Source organism: Canis lupus, chromosome X (assembly GCF_003254725.2).
Source record: "Canis lupus dingo isolate Sandy chromosome X, ASM325472v2, whole genome shotgun sequence".
NCBI classification, from domain to species: domain Eukaryota; kingdom Metazoa; phylum Chordata; class Mammalia; order Carnivora; family Canidae; genus Canis; species Canis lupus.
This window is the reverse complement of record NC_064281.1, coordinates 70,639,804-70,656,870: the sequence shown is the minus strand read 5'-3', so window position 1 is coordinate 70,656,870 and position 17,067 is coordinate 70,639,804. Positions and strand designations below refer to the sequence as shown.

General features: G+C 34.4%; 1 protein-coding gene across 7 annotated transcripts in view; it reads right to left on the bottom strand.

Annotated features, from left to right (window-relative positions):
- DIAPH2 (diaphanous related formin 2) overlaps positions 1 to 17,067 on the bottom strand; it is a 1,060,012-nt gene that overhangs the window by 522,670 nt on the left and 520,275 nt on the right. For all 7 annotated transcript variants that reach the window (XM_049107608.1, XM_049107607.1, XM_025431781.3 and 4 more), the window contains one exon: positions 12,830 to 12,931. In XM_049107608.1, coding sequence (XP_048963565.1) covers positions 12,830 to 12,931 — 102 coding nt within the window. The remainder of the gene's footprint in view (positions 1 to 12,829; positions 12,932 to 17,067) is intronic.

Below are 17,067 nucleotides of genomic sequence, written 5' to 3'. Positions count from 1 at the left end.
AAATGCTGATGTGTGCTAAAAGAAAACTTTTAACTCATTTTTAAAAAATATTTTATTTTAGAGAGAGAAAGCGGATGCATGTGAGCAAGTAGGGGGAGGGGCAGAGGGAAAATAAAAGAGAGAATCTCAAGTAGACTCCACTCTGATTGTGGAGGCTAACATGGGACTCAAGTTCACAACCCTGAGATCATGACCTGAGCCAAAACCAAGAGTTGGATGCTTAACTGAATAAGCCACCCAGGCACCCCAAAACTTTAAACTCTTATGACTACAATGTTTAATGCACACTTCACAATAGAGGTGATATGAATGGATAGAAAAACAAAGGAGAGAGAGAGACTGAGGCAGAGAGAGAACAAATGGGAGCCAAAAGGAAGGTGTAGAAAGGATACAGTGTGAGAAAAGGTTTATAGTTAGGAATACACAGGGTATATACCTAGGGGCAAAATTGAAACTGAAATACCCAAAAAGTCCATGGAAAGGCCATGGAATTGGAAGCTAGCCATATCAAATTCTTTATCTCCATGAATTCACAACTCTCTTGGGTATGTTTCCATGGGAACCCAAGTTTCTGTATGCTTTTCTGCCTTTCTTTATGCCTCTACCACTCTCTTCAAATCTCTCCCCAATTTATTTTTCCTTTGCTTTCACCGGTAACTGGCACCATTTGCACATACACATATTTCTATCATTTTATGTTTAGGGAGTTTTTTTTTTTTTCAGGCTCTCTGATGGTTAAAAGAGCCCAAGAGCTATTTTGACCAAATGTTAGTCAAGTGATTTATGTGCCCTTCTGGTCCTGCTTTGTAAGGCTTTGTAGGTTCACCACAGTGGCCTTGGTCTCAGATGAATAAGTAATTTAAACCCTTATACTTACATGGATTTTTAGTCTCACTTCAGTTATAATACTACTTGTTTTCATTCATATTTTCACCCTTTCTGGGATTTGTGTTTCAATCTTTGGCCTATAGATCTAGATAGAATGGATTTAAATACCACCTCTAACTGAAATAACATGAACAAAAGTGTAATTTCCTAATAATAGTAAAATAACAGTGATTAGCATTTTTAAGCACTTTGTGCCAAATATTTTTCTGTATATATATATATATATATGTAAATTAACTGATTTGAATCTCAAAACAATCCTAGGAAAAGGTTATTAGCATTAGTCTCATTATAAACATTAAGAAAGTGAGTGACAGAAATACTAAGTGATTTATGCAAAGATAAGTTGTATGTTAAAGACCTGGAGATTTGAGCTCAGGCATTCAGGTCACATAACCTAGACTCTCAACCATTACACCACAATGCCTCTTGCAATCATATTGGGAGCAGTATGTACAATTGTTTGGAGGAGAGAGTAGTGGCAGGGAGAGTACTAGTCTTCAAAATGACTTAAAAAAACAGATAATGAGCTAGGATGTTGATGGTAGAAAGGGGTAAGAAGCAATGGATATGAGACAGAATTAAGGAAGATTCAATGGGATGTAGTATTAAATATGAGAGAAGATAGTAAAAGATGACTCCAAGATTTTAAGTCTGTTGTGAGGTAGAACACTGTTGGTATTAATGAAGGCAGAAGGAGATACTGGTTTGCTGTGGTTTATGGTCTGATTTGTTGCTTTGTTTCAGGTGAATTTGTTTCCCCTGATCGTCTGCTGCCTATCCTATATAAGAGAGTGTAGGTGCAGGTAATATGCAGCTTAGTAACAAACTCAATTAAAGACTAAATCTAGAAACTTTCACATTGTCTCACTGTGCGGAAGTAATCTACCTAATTTCTCCAGTCTTTAGGTTCCTCATCTACAAGGTAGGGGAAATTCCTTGTTTCAATAATTGGATAGGAGCCAAGTAAATTATGTGTAAACATTATCTCCTTTTAAATCTCTGCTTCTAGAATTGGGAAAAGATGGGGTAAAGGGTGCTTGATCCACAAAATAAAATATTACTCAGCTGTTACCAAAAAAACATTATTGGCATTTAAGTGAACTTGGTTTACCATTCTCTCAGACATCAATTGTATATTTTAGACACTACTAGCTTTCCACTATTAAGGCTCCAAATCTTGGGATCATATTCATATTGTGGTAAACACAGTGTAATTTAATACCATTCCTTGCCTATATTTTGACTTGAAGAATTTCTTAGAATTGTCTCGTATTTTCCAAGCTCAACATTCAAGCTTAAATTTCATGTACTTCAAGGTTGAATTAGTAAAATAGACTATTTAAATATGCTCTCTGATCCCTTCAGCCTTTCCATCTCCAAATTTTCACATAAATAGTAAAATGATACCTCTATGATAGGAAAATGATATGGCTTTCTTGACATTTTTGGTTTTAGGTACTATAGTATATCTGGTTGTATCTGGATACACAGTGCTTAGGTCTGGATACACAGTATTAGAGTTGGCATATTTGGGAAGTTATTCAGTTAGATACTGTGGGAGGTAAGTTTGCTGATGAGGAGAGTACGTAGGGAGAACAGTCAAAGACTGCATCTGATGTAGCACCTAGCACAGTGTCTTGCATATATCAGACATTCAAATGTTTAAAAGCACTCCTCAGCTGACTAACCATTTTTCAGATTTCCCAAGTAGGACAGTAAGATTGTCTACTGAACAAAATTCAGAGAGAATGATGATGTTTTACTGTCCTCAAAATAATGTCTTCAGCTAAGATATCAAACCAGAAATGCTAGGGTATTAACTTCGTTGAACTGTTATTACTGGATATAATCCATCATCAGTCAGTTTGATTTTGAGAAGAGGCTATACAGTGTAAGGGGACAGAGTTGCCCTTGAATCTGGCAAAATGTCTTTATTCATTTACCCTCTAGAACACAGTTTAGCTCATAGCAGTTGATAAATATGATGGCTTAAAACAATAACTACAAAACTAGTGAATATATTCATTCACTCCAATAGGAACTCCAAAATTAGCAAAGTGCTGGATTAGGGAGAAGATGTATGGTACGAAAAGGTATTATAGTAGGCTGATATGGGTAAACTGGGGGCTACTCTCCCTCCCACATAGTAATTTGCTGCCACATGGGTCATTCCAACAATACTGCCCTAGCTCAATCTGAGTCTAAATGTGGAGCCTCATATATCTATTTTGAAGGCTAGGTTTGAGATAAATTCTTCCCCAATCCTCACAGAGGGAGAGAAAACATTTTCTGCATTTTCCCGACTTACAATGCAAGTTATAGTGGAAGAAATAGGGATTTTGAGTTACACAGACCTGGGACTTAAACTATAGTTCTATTACATTCTAGTTCATGACCTAATATAAGTTACCTAATGTTTGTTAGACTTCATTTCCTCATTAGTAAAATGCATTCCTCAAATAACCTGTTCAAGCTGCAGCAGGAGTTAGATAAGATGCTTTGTATAACTCTCCTATCATAGTGGCTGGCGATGTATGCACTCTAAAGCAATAGCTGTTATTTCTATTATCATCTTTCTACATCCTCAAGGAATACCCAAAAAGAAATCATGGTCCTTGAGTGTTCTACGAAGCCCGAGGGAAAGTTCTCTTATTCACAATTAATGAATGTGTTGTTAGAGCTCAGTGAAAAACAGCACTCATTAGCTATCAAACACACTGTAAATACTGTCCTGTGCTCCTTTCAGCCAGTTTTAATGCACTATATATATTTACTATTGTAAATGTTCTCATTGCAAATGTGTTACTGTAAAATCAAGAGACTAAAGAGGAGGTGAAGCAATATTCATCTCTTAACTGTAGCCACGAATTAGTATGCCTTGATAATACTAACCGAATTTGCTGCAATCAAAAGTGTGAATTTTTATGATCTGACTGGGTACACTGATAGACAAGAGTTGAATCTCTATTACAAGATCTAGTTATATAAGGGAATATATTGAATAACTAAGCTTAGAAATGAAAAAAGTATTGAGCAACATACCCAGCCACAGATACAATTATTAAAAGGCTCATGTCTCATAAAGGCACTTGGAGAATACCTAAATGATGTGACTAAATAAAACACAAACTCAACTGAAATATATATTTGTTTATAGTTGTGCTCTCTGGTAGCATTTTAGCGGACTTTCTTTGTTTTACAATTCATTTCTTGAAGTACTGTGGGGTGCTGACCATGGTGTTGTATTATGTAGGGGATTTATTTGTGTTACGAGGTACTTGTCTATCAAATCACATCAAGCAGCTATCATTTCTTTAGGTGATCTGTACTATATTTAAAAAAAAAAATGAAGTGACAGCTTTAGTGAGAACAGCTACAAGTAGGTTATTCCCCCAAAGAGTCAGACCCAGTTTTGTTTATATAAATTTTATATACTTGATTACCTATGCAGCTGGTAAATATTGATCTACTCCCAAACTGATGTAAGAATCCAGAGGGGGAAAAAAAAATCACAGGTGTAAAAATCACATGTGAAGGAGGAGGAGATAGCCACATGCCACCCCTGCTCCTATGTGTCAACCACCTTTAAGGTTATTTCTATCATCTTTCTTTTTGCACTAATAAGAAACTCTCCTTCAACTACCATCATATGCAAACATAATTGATCTTATAGTCTCTTCAAAATATAATGTTAAGAATTCATTAGAATTAACAGAAACATTTGTAAAAAATATACCTTGTTACAAGATATTTGTCCTAAATAGTTAAATACTATTAGGATACATTGCACACTGAAAATACAAGAATAACTTGGATCAGTGACTATAATAAAGGCTATGATAATAAAGTCATATTAAAGAAGGGTAGACTTAAGTTAGATAGCAGGCAGAACTGCCTATACAAGTTGTGAAGCCAGACCCAATGACTGAGCAAAACTCAGCCTGAAAGTATGGAAATATAGCAAGAACATCTGTGATTCTCTATTAAGTAATTTGCTTTTCCTCTTTTAGACAATAACCTCCTCAATGACAAGATCTTTTCTGCTTATCACTGCACTTTCTGCAGTATACCTTGTATCTGGACTGGACAAAATAATCAATACAAGTGTACCCACTATTCAGATCCAATGGCAAATGTTTCTATATTAGATGGAAGGAGAGATAAGAGCCATAGTTAATATATAAAATTAGGCTTTGGAAAAATAGATAGGCTTTGGAAAACTATTTTTCCAAATAGGCTTTGGAAAAATAGTTGCATAATGTATAGAGTTGTCAAATCATGATGCTGTACACATGAACTAGTATATATGTCAACTATACTTCAATTTAAGAATTTTTTAAAAACTGAGTCTATATCAGAAAAAAAATGATATCCTAATAGACAATACTTCCCCCAAAGATAGTGATAGGTGGAAATTATGCATCAACAAACATCTACTAGTTTTTAGTCTGTAACAAAACATAGTAACACAGTCTGCCCAGAAAGACACTGTAAACTCAAGAGAATCACACTAGGAGTTTGAGAGAACTTCAAAACATCCTTCTGAAAATAACTGTTTGAGGCCAAGAATGGCTGTGCTATGCTGTTGTATTAGGGATTACTGATAAACACAGGGGGAAAAGGAGTTAATTTCTGGTTTTAAAATTCAGTGAAAAGCAATCAGTAGCAAAACCTCATTGATATCCATAGGCCTAATCTGACTGTTCAGTTTTCAGGTGTATTTTATTTTATTTTATTTTATTTTATTTTATTTTATTTTATTTTATTTATTTTATTTTATTTATTGCAAAAGCTGATGTAAATAAGCAATCCTGCCACAAAATGAACTATTATGAGAAATTTATGAAATGAACAAGAATATAAATACACAGATTTGAGAATGAGTTATGGTGAGTTTTCTTTTACTTGATCTCAAAATTACTAAACCAGTATTTTCATCAGATAAAATGAATACACATCTAGATATAAGAGCTAGTATTCAGCACAGCCTGGGTAGCTCAGCAGTTTAGTGCTGCCTTTGGCCCAGGGCCTGATTCTGGAGACCCAGGATCGAGTCCCACGTCGGGCCCCCTGCATGGAGCCTGCTTCTCCCTCTGCCTGTGTCTCTGCCTTTCTCTCTCTCTGTGTGTCTCTCATGAATAAATAAATAAAATCTTTAAAAAAAAAGAGCTAGTAGTCATATTTACAAAAAGAATGAAAATAGAAAAAAATCAAGGTATTACATATCAAAACACTGAACACTCTGAATGAAAGCTTATGGAAAAAAAATGTGATTTTCCCAATATGCAAACCTGAATAATATTTTAATATTAGTGGAACAGAAGAGCTACAATTTTCCATCTAAACTAATTGCCTTCAATAATAGGTGGGAAAGAGAAAAATAACCTCTAAAATTCTCCTTTTCACCTGGTTAAGCTATCTTGAATAGAGCTCATAAGCTCTTATGAGGCTTTTAAAAAAATTAAAAAGCACACAGACTTTATAGTTGTGCCAACTATAGGCATAAATCCACTCCTTGTGCCTTCATGGATTTGTGTATAAAAGAAAATAAATAAATGTGCTATCAGCAATATCACATAATCTGTGCTTTGCATTATGAATGTTTTTATATGCACTAAGCCATCTCAAACATTTTTGTTAGATTATAGCTTTAGAATGTTATTAGTTAAAAATATGGGGAATTTTGAATGAAGAAAAACAAAGTACTTATTACAAAAAGAGCTAATTATATTCTTTTTCTTAGAAGATGTGTTAGCTTAATAGATAATACAGTATGGGTCTCAATCCTTGGTGCTAGACAAGCGGTAATTTCCATACCTCTGAGGTTTTAGAAGACCTGAGATACAAATACTTTCTGAAGAGACTAAAAGCTCCTGCTGGGGTTCTAACTGGCAAAGCTTTCAAAGATCTGTGCTGTTTTTTTCCAGTAAAAGTACAGCAATAACTACCAGGATGTACCAAATTTAATTCTGTGGGAGGCGGGTTGGAGGACAAGTTAGTAGTATGCTATGTGGACAATCTACCCACCCCCCACTACCAAAGAAAAGGGATATTGATAATAGAAAGTGTGGGAACTAGCATAACGCTCTTACCAGGTAGTCTGCCTTTTGACAGAGGAAAGGTCCCTGACCTTTATTTTCTGTTTCTTTCTTTTTTTCCTTTTTTACTTCTTTTCAACTTATTACATGTGAATATAAGCAAACCCAATGATGATGCTGCTAAAAAGAATCAAAAAGTTTAGAGAAAGCTTAGCAGCCCAGTCATTGTCTCAGGTACATTTATTTCCTTGAAAAAGTCAAAGTCAGATTTTTTCCCCAAGTTTTGCCAATTTTATTGTGTTTCCTTTGATGAGAATTTTAATGAATCTTGCAGGAAAAATCTCACTTCTGGCATATGTCTATTACTAACTGATGAGATTTAGTTTTAACATTCAAGAAATTTTATAATAATGCAAACTTTGCAGGGCACTGGCAGAGGTTATAGGAATGAAATTAGGAAAGAGTATTTATTGATAGAGAAGGCACATAAAGAAAAGTTTTCAATAAGGAAGCTAAATTCTTCAAGGTCTTAAGTGCCATATGGATATAGAATTAGGACTAAAATGGGCCCACTTGATTTTGCATTCAAGCTATGCATTCAGCAAATATATATTAAGCATACACCATGTGAATAAAATCAAAATGACGCATGCACTTGAAGAAGTTGCAATCCAGTGGGGGTTAACAGACATTCAATAAATAACCTCACAAATATTTAACTAAGACCATGATAATTTTGAGAAAAGAAAAGAAAAAAAGGTGCTCTGAGGGACTTAATAGAGAGCTTTAATTTTGATTAATAGGCAAGTGAAGGTATCACTGAGAAAGTGAACTTTAAGCTAAAAGTAGAAGAATAAACAGGAAAGAGGCAGGCAGCAAGTAAGAATAAGAAGCAGCAGCATGTGTAAGAGGCCAGAGGTAGGAAAGAACATGGTAAATTCAATACACTGAAAAATAAAATACAATGTGGTTGAGGTATATAGTATAATGATCAAGAAGTGAAGCAACAGGAGACAGAAGTGGGAAAGGTGGTAAATCCTGGTGAGGAATTTATATCACCTTAGTGCCATGAAAGAGCATTGTAGCTTTTAGCAGATAAATAATATGATGCAACACAAATGAACTCTAGAAATGACACATTGGAGGGCTGTGCTGAGATTGACTTGGAGAAAGGCAAAAGCATGAGTGGGGAAAACAAGCTAAAAGTATATCACAATTGTTAAAGAAAATGATGATGCTGGCTTGGGCTAAGGTGGTAATGGCACAGATGAAGAGTAGATTTGATGTGTATTTTAAGTACAATTAGGAGGTAATTAATGATCTCTCTTAGTGAATTTTTAATGCATTGTTTGAGGTTGAATTCTGATTATTGTTTGTTGAGTATGAGAGGTAAAGAAGTAGAAAGTAAATGGAGACGAATCCTTGAAAAAACAGGTACTAGGAAACAGAGCAGCAGCTATCAGGGACATGGACAGAGAGACATGGAGAGGCACATGAGAGACACAGAGAGAGAGGCAGAGAAACAGACAGAGGGAGAAGCAGGGTCCTCGCAGGCAGCCCATTGTGGGACTCGATCCCAGGACCCGGGATCACACTGGGCTGAAGGCAGACACCCAACCGCTGAACCACCCAGGCGTCCCTGTTCTGAAGAGAAAGTAAAATGCAGAATGACAAATTGAAGAGGCCATAAAAGTAACAGAAGTATAAAAGAGGCAAGAGATAATAATGTGCAGGGGTACCTGAGTGGCTCAGTAAGTTAACCATCGGATTCTTGATTTCAGCTCAGGTCATGATCTCAGAGTCCTGAAACTGAGCTGCATGCCTGGCTCCTGGATCACTGGGGAGTCTGCTTGAAATTCTCTATCTCTCTGCCCCTCCCCCTGCATACATGCATGCGCATGTGCTCTCTCTTTCTCTTAGAAAGAAAGAAGAAAGAAAGAAAGAAAGAAAGAAAGAAAGAAAGAAAGAAAGAAAGAAAGAGAGGCCTTTAAAAACAGAAAAAATAATGGCTAAAACAGTAAATTAGCATGTAGTAGAGTATCTCACGTGTATACATACATGCATACACGTGCATGTGCACACACATACACATACAACTGAACAATATTGCAGTTAAAGGCACTCTATCTATTAGAAGAAAACAAAAACACAAATTTGAAAAGACGTATGCATCCCTATATTCATCACAGCATTATTTATAATATCCAAGGTAGGGAAGAAACCTAAATATCTATCAATAAAAGAATAAAGGTATGGTATGGTGTGTGTGTGTGTGTGTGTGTGTGTGTGTGTAATACAATATTACTCTGAAATCCTGTCATTTGCAACAAAATGGATGGACCTTCAGTGTATTTTACTAATTGAAATAATTTTAAAAAAGACAAATCTCATATTATTTCACTTTTATATGGATTCTAAAAAAAAAAATGAATGAACAAACAAAACAATGACAAATTCATACATAAAGAGATTAAGCTAGTTGTTGCCAGAAGGGAGGGGATTGGAGGGATGGAGGGATCAGCTGAAGAGGATTAAAAGGTACAATCTCCCAGTTCTAAAATATATAAGACATAGGGATGTTATGTACAGCATAGGGAATGTAATCAATAATATTGTAATGTATACTGACACATGACTTATTGTGGTGACCATTTTGTAATGTACATAAATACCAAATCACTATCTTGTACACCTGAAATGAATACACTATTGTATGTCAATTATTCTTCAATAAAAATAGTGCTTTAAAATTTTAAAAAAATGAATAAAAACACTGTCTCTGAAGTCACACTGCCTGGGTTTGAATTCTGCATATACTACTTAACTACACATAACCTTGGGACAAGGCCCCTAGCCTTCCTTAGGCTGGGTTTCCTCATTCATAATATGGAGCACTAACCTTAGCATTATGAAGAATACATAAGATGGTTCATGTACAAGTGCTTAACATAGTATCAGATACAGTAACTCTTTAATACCTTTTGTTTGTATAAATAATAATAGTAACGGCAATAATATTAGTCATAATGATAAGGTATCCCTTCTTCTGAGATTTGATAGAGAATAGGTAAATAAAAGATATGTCTAGAGATAGCTTTGTAGGTAGAAGAGATATTGGATGTTCTAAAAGCCTAAGTGCTTTCCTTTTTTTCTGGCAAGTAAGAGATTACACTGTTGGTATTAAGTGAAAAGAATGGGGAGGGTTAGAAGACTTGAGGAGATCAGGTAAGATATGGTATAGCTGCAATGGAAAAATGACAGGCCATTGAATAGGAACAAGTAAAATAACTGCTGAAATGGCAATGAGAGTTCTGCTGAGGTAAAAGCTGAAATGTCATAAAGACACCAATTCATTCAGTTCACCAAAGAGAAGAGGGATATATAAAGCCAGAGTTAGCAGCAGAATGAGAATACTAAGGAGCTCAGGTTTTATTCTGTAAATTCTGGGAGACACTGAAGGTTTTAAATATAGAAATCACATGTTGCATATACATTTGAAGTAGACTACACTAATTATTTTGATGGAGGAATTAGCAGAAGCAAGACAACCAGCCTGGAGCCTCTCTCATTACTGCAGAGGATTCTACACTTTTGAAATTTTCCTATTTAAATGTAAGCTGTTGATAAATTTTGAGGATTAAAAAATCTTTGGGTGTATTCACACAGATATTAATTTAATTTTAGCAATAACCTAGACAAATATGTTTTAACATAATTCTTTTAAAGAATTTCAATCTCTGGTTCACACTTGGGATTAATAATTGTCCTATAATTTATTTATTTATTTATTTTTAATTTATTTATGATAGTCACAGAGAGAGAGAGAGGCAGAGACACAGGCAGAGGGAGAAGCAGGCTCCATGCACCGGGAGCCCGATGTGGGATTCGATCCCGGGTCTCCAGGATCGTGCCCTGGGCCAAAGGCAGGCGCCAAACCGCTGCGCCACCCAGGGATCCCCTAATTGTCCTATAATTTAATTAAATAAACATTTATTATATATTATATATAAGATACTATTCTAAGAACCCCAATACATTTTCTCTATAAATAATAATGGCAACAATAATAGCTGGTACTTAAAAGACTAGGGCCTATCATAACTTCAAAAATATTTTTCTAGATATGAGATTATCTAAACTTTATTTGGCAAATCCTAGTGGATACTACCTTGGGTGATTTACATTACACAAACTACTTTGCAATGTCCTTGACTTTTTTCCCTACAAATATGTAACTAAGGATAGGGAGAGTTAAATAAAAGGGCCAGGTTACTTCATATTCACAGCCCCAGAATTATTTATGGTTATGTGCATAAACAAGAAACCTCTTCCATTTTCTAGTTTGCTTTTAGTTCAGAAGGTATATTGCTTTTTATGTCCCGAAACTTAATTTCCTCAGTGTGGCACCAAGGATATTCTTCTTGAAGGAATTGCTTGGCAAACTAATAGATCTTCCAAGATAAACTGCATTCAGAAAAAAAAAATGACTTCAGAGAAACTGTGTAGTGTACCTACTGTAGAACTCATAACCATCATGACACAGCTGAATTCTCAGATAGTATATAGCTTTGCTTCAATTATAGTATGATTCAAGCAGCTTAGGTTTCAAATGTGGACTTTGGTCTAGAAAATTTTATTAAATATTGTACTAAAGCACTGGTATTTAATAAAGAATATCTAGCCAGTTTAACTGAATAATTGGCTTAATTCAAAAAAGACAAAAATATCTTCCTAAGATACCTTTGCATTAGCTTTCTCTCATCCTAAGTACACATTCCTGATTTTCTTTTCAAAGATTTGACAGAACATTTCCACATCACTATATGCAATGCCATATCTGAGAATTAATAAGCTCTGAATATGGGCAAGCAGTTATTGCACATGTTCAAAAGGAATGTTCTCTGTTCCATCTATCACATTTTGACGTTAAATAAGATTTTTAAATTGCAAAGTATCAAATCAGATAAATTTAAAATACATTACTTTTAAAAAGGTAATAAAATATTTGAATGAAACACAGTATTTGACTACTAGTTCCAATGTTAATTTTGAGTCTTAGTATTCGGGTATGAAATTGTTAGGGAGCCAGGGTAAAGTTGGCAGCCATATTACAGCTGCTTATCCATACAATGAACAAACCTGTATTGAATACCTAGGTTAAAAATAGCTTTTTTTCCAAGAAATTTAAATAAATCGCCATCTCCTCTTTTCCATTTTTTGCCCATTATTTCAATAGCAGGATTGGGGAATGCTTAAAACATATAACTATATCCTTTAATACGTAATTTATATCTAGTCATCTTTTGTACTCTTTAAAATGAGGAGGGGATGAGGAAACAACTCAATCCAGTAATGATTTAATCATACTAAAGCATGATATATATTTATGATATTTCCTTCCCAGCTGAAACAGTGTATTTAAAGGTTTCAGTTAATTAATGACATTCTATAAGAAATCTAAAAATTCTTGTGCTTTCTCTGACACAACTCATACAACAAAAATTTTTTAGAATATTGCTATTATCTAATTACTACTCTTTTATTTACCCTAAATTTGGAAGGCTGGGGGAAAATTCTAACATCAAGATCTAAATAAAAGAAGAAAATAGCCAATACACTAATATATACTACTTTTCATATATTAATTAATAGAATTAAATATTGGCACTAGTATGTTAGAGATCCCATGAGATATCTTGAGGTATTCTGTAGAATATAAATCTAAATTTCTTTATTTTTCAATAGCATGACAAATAATAAAGTTTTATTTTTCCTGACAGTCAACGTTATGTTTAATTACGCCATTGTACAGTTTGAAAAAAAAATTAACAGTTGAAATATTCTTTTTGACAATTGTTATATCACAGCCGAGTTTGTGGGCCTTTATGTAAGATACATACCACAACACCAAATTGTTCAGGTTCACATAGGTCATCATATTCATTCCTCAGCTGTGCTAATTCACTGAGTACTTTCTGCTCAGGAAGATATTTGACAAGGTTCTACAAAGAAATAGAAGTACAAAAATTTAATATTTTATTATTAGAACTATTAAGCATGCATTAACAACTCTAAAAAGTGAGTAACTAGGATAGTAAATTTCTGATTGCGATTCTATTATAATACCAGTGTATATTCCCCTTCTCTCCCAAATAAATAACCAAAAATGAATTACAACGTAATGTGAATAAATGTACAAATGTGTTTGGTTTCAATGCACTTTAGGACATAAATGATAAATAAAAAGATCACATGGAAATAAAAGACCTTTGAAAAGCAAGTTGCTTTCTGGGCTTTAAACCTATACAGCAAAATTTTTACGTTTTATTTTTTACCAGTCAACTCATATGGAAGACAAAAATACTATGTAAAATTAAATCATATGTAATAATAATAAAAGTTAAATCTATTCTTCATAATTGGCAAAATTTGGAATAGTCTTTAATCTCACAAACCACACCAAGCCTATGAAAAAACAATCCCGTTATTTATAATGCTGGTATTTAAATACACAATGTATTCCCACTTTAACGGAGAACCAAGTTAAAGTAATGAAGTCTGATACATGTTCAAATTTGATGGTGAAGAGAATCAAAATTGATTAATTCTTCTCAATATAGTTTATCTTAGACTATGAGACAGTTCTAATTATCATAACATTAGCATGCAACCAACATTTTGGGGACTTGTATGAGATTTCAAAAAACATATCAAAGGAAGAAAAGCAGGAAAAAAAGGTTTAAGAAAGTAGAGTTGACACAAAATGGCAGAAGGATACATTCCGAGGATTGGTCCCATCACCAAAGCAATCACTGAGCTAGAAAGTGTAATTTAAATAAACTATTTCAAAACATTGAAACCTGATTGGATACTTACAACAAGGGAAGTGTTTGTTGAAGGGAGACACTGCTGCTCTCTGGTAAGAGAACAACATGCACAAAACAGATATCAAACACCATTCCTCAGCACCACTATGAAGATAGTGCCTGAGTACTTGAGGTGTCGGCTGATGTCAGGGTGGGCAGTGGGGATCCTGTTATCGAAAATTTAAGAACGTGCATTTTGGTTGGTTGAACAGTTTCCTGAAGGGCCACTGCAGGTGCTTGCCTTGGTTTCAACCCTCTTGGGTTGCAGTAGCTTCTCCAGATGGAATCTATCAGAAGACTTAAATAGAAACACCTCCTCTGATCTTTAGAACTAGACATGTAAGTTAAACTTTGTCAGATCACTGGTTGACAGCGAGATAATGAAATCCAAAATCTAGTAACTGCACACAAGGAATAGACAGTTTGCATCAACTATTTGGAAATTACAAACAAACAGCCCTCAGCAAACAAAAATCAGCAGTCTGTGAGGAATTAGAAAAATCCAAATTCCAGAGTTATAGTCAAATGACTAGTTCTAACAAAACAAAAAATTACTAGGCATGACCAAAAACAAGTACACAAACAAACAAACAAAAAAACAAAACCAAACCAGGAAGGCATCAGCTACACAGGAAAAAAAAAAAAAAGGAAATGACAGAAACTAACCATGAAGAAACTTAGATTTTGGAATTAATAGTCAAAACCACTAAATCGAATCTTAACTATGTTCAATGAGCTAAAGAAAACTATGACCAAATACATCCACTCTAAGCAGGAACTCAAAGAAGTCCACACTGAGACACATTAAATCAAACTGCCAAAAAGTGAGTGATTTTACAGCAAGAGGGAAGTGAATTGTCACATTTAAGGAATCCACAATAAGATCAATATCTGATTTCTCCAATGGAAGTAAAAAGGTAGTGTGATAACATATTTACAGCCCTGAGATATTACCAAAATAATAACAACAAGTATAATTTCTTGCTAGCAAACCTGTTCTGTAAGAAATACTAATGGACCTCCTACAGACAGAAATAAAAGGACACTAACGGTAACTCAAAAAAAATAAGAAATAATGAAGAATTATAAAGGTAATTGCATAGGTAAATATAAAACCCAATGTTATTGTATTTTTGAGTTAAAAGACAATGAGTTTTCTTTTCTTTTTTTTTTTTTTTTTTTTAAAGATTTTTTTATTTATTTATTCATGATAGTCACAGAGAGAGAGAGAGAGGCAGAGACACAGGCAGAGGGAGAAGCGGGCTCCATGCACCGGGAGCCCGACGTGGGATTCGATCCCGAGTCTCCAGGATCGCGCCCTGGGCCAAAGGCAGGCGCCAAACCGCTGCGCCACCCAGGGATCCCAATGAGTTTTCTTTTCTATGAGTTAAAAGACCAATGCATAACACCATAATTACAAATCAATGTTAATGATCATAACATGTGTAATGATGTAATCTGTAACAAAAACAATAGAAAAGGGACAAATATGTATAGGAACAGATTATGTTATTAAAATTAAGTTTGCATTATAAAAAATGGGTTATAAGATTAAGATATTAAGTATAATCCCTAAAGAAACTAATAAGAAAATAAATAAAAATAACAGAAATAATGATAGGAATCAAAATAGTAGGCTACCAAAAACACAACTAAATATAAAAATAGATAGTAATAGAGAAATTAAGGAACAAAAAACATGTAGGAGATACAGAAAACAGCTAACTGGCAGAACTAGGCACTTCTTTATGAATAATTACTTTATATGTAAATGAATTAAATTCTCCAATTAAAAGGGGGAGTTTGGAAGGCTGGACTTAAAAACAAACATATTTATCTACTAGAGACTCACCTTTAGATAGAAAGAGGTTGAAAGCAAAAGAATGGAAAAACATATTCCATGTAAAGAGTAACAAAACACATGCACACACACAAAAACAAACTGTGGTTGCTATATTATTATTTGTCAAGATAAACTTGAAATAAAAAAAGTAATAAGAGACACAGAAGGATATTCTAAACTGATAAAATTTTCAATGCATCAAGAAGATATAAGGAAATGCCCAACTAAAAACAGAGCTCAAAAATATATGAAATAAAAATTGAGAGAATTGAAGAGAGGAAAAGGCTGTTCTAAAACAATGGGTGGAAAGGCCCATGGATGGCTTAGTTTGAAGAGAATGGAGCTCTTGATCTTGGAGTAGTGAGTTCAAGTTCACATGGGGTGTAGAGATTACTCAAATAAATAAAAACTTTAATAAAATAAAATAATAGGTGCATTCTTTTTTTAGATTTTATTCATTTATCTGAGAGAGAGAGAAGCAAGGAAGATCAGAGGGAGAGGGACAAGTAGATTCTGTGCTGAGTGTAGAGCATGACACGGGGTTCAATCCTACAACACAGATAGTTGGGATATTATTACTGATTTTACAGAGATTTATAAAGGATTATAAGAGGATACTATGAATAACTGTACACAAACAAATTGAATAACCTAGAAGAAATTGACAAATTCCTAGAAACATACAAACTACCAAAACTGAATCCAGGAAATAAAAAAAAAGAAAATCTGAGTAGACCTATAACAAGTAAGGAGATTGTGTACATAATCAAAAAACTCCCAACAAAGAAAAGCCCAGGACCTGATAGCTTCGCTGATGAATTCAAATATTTAAATAAGAATTAATACCAATCCTTTTCAAACTCTTCCAAAACATTAAGAGGAGGGAACACTTCCTTTTTTTAATAATTTTTTTAAAATTTTATTTATTTATTCATGAGAGACACATAGAGAGAGAGAGAGAAAGAATGAGAGAGAGAGGCAGAGGGAGAAGCAGGCTCCATGCAGAGAGCCCGATGTGGGACTCGATCCCGGGTCTCCAGGATCATGCCCTGGGCTGAAGGCGGCTCTAAAAAAAAACATATTAAACCTAAAAGGTGATTTTTAGAATTAAAAATATAGAATATACAGACTGAGTGACCATGAATATTGAATAACATATGACGTGTGTATGCCCAGGTCTAGCTATAATATATTCTTCCTAAATATAACACAAATACTGGGGTACCTGGGTGGGTCAGTGTTTGAGCATCTGCCTTTGGCTCAGGTTGTGATCCCAGAGTCCTGGAATTGAGTCCCACAGCAGGCTCTCCCTCGGGGAGCCTGCTTTTCCATCTGCCTATGTTTCTGCCTCTCTCTCTGTGTCTCTCATGAATAAATAAAATATTTTTAAAAAACCAAATACTATCCATGTTAATATTTTTCTACATAT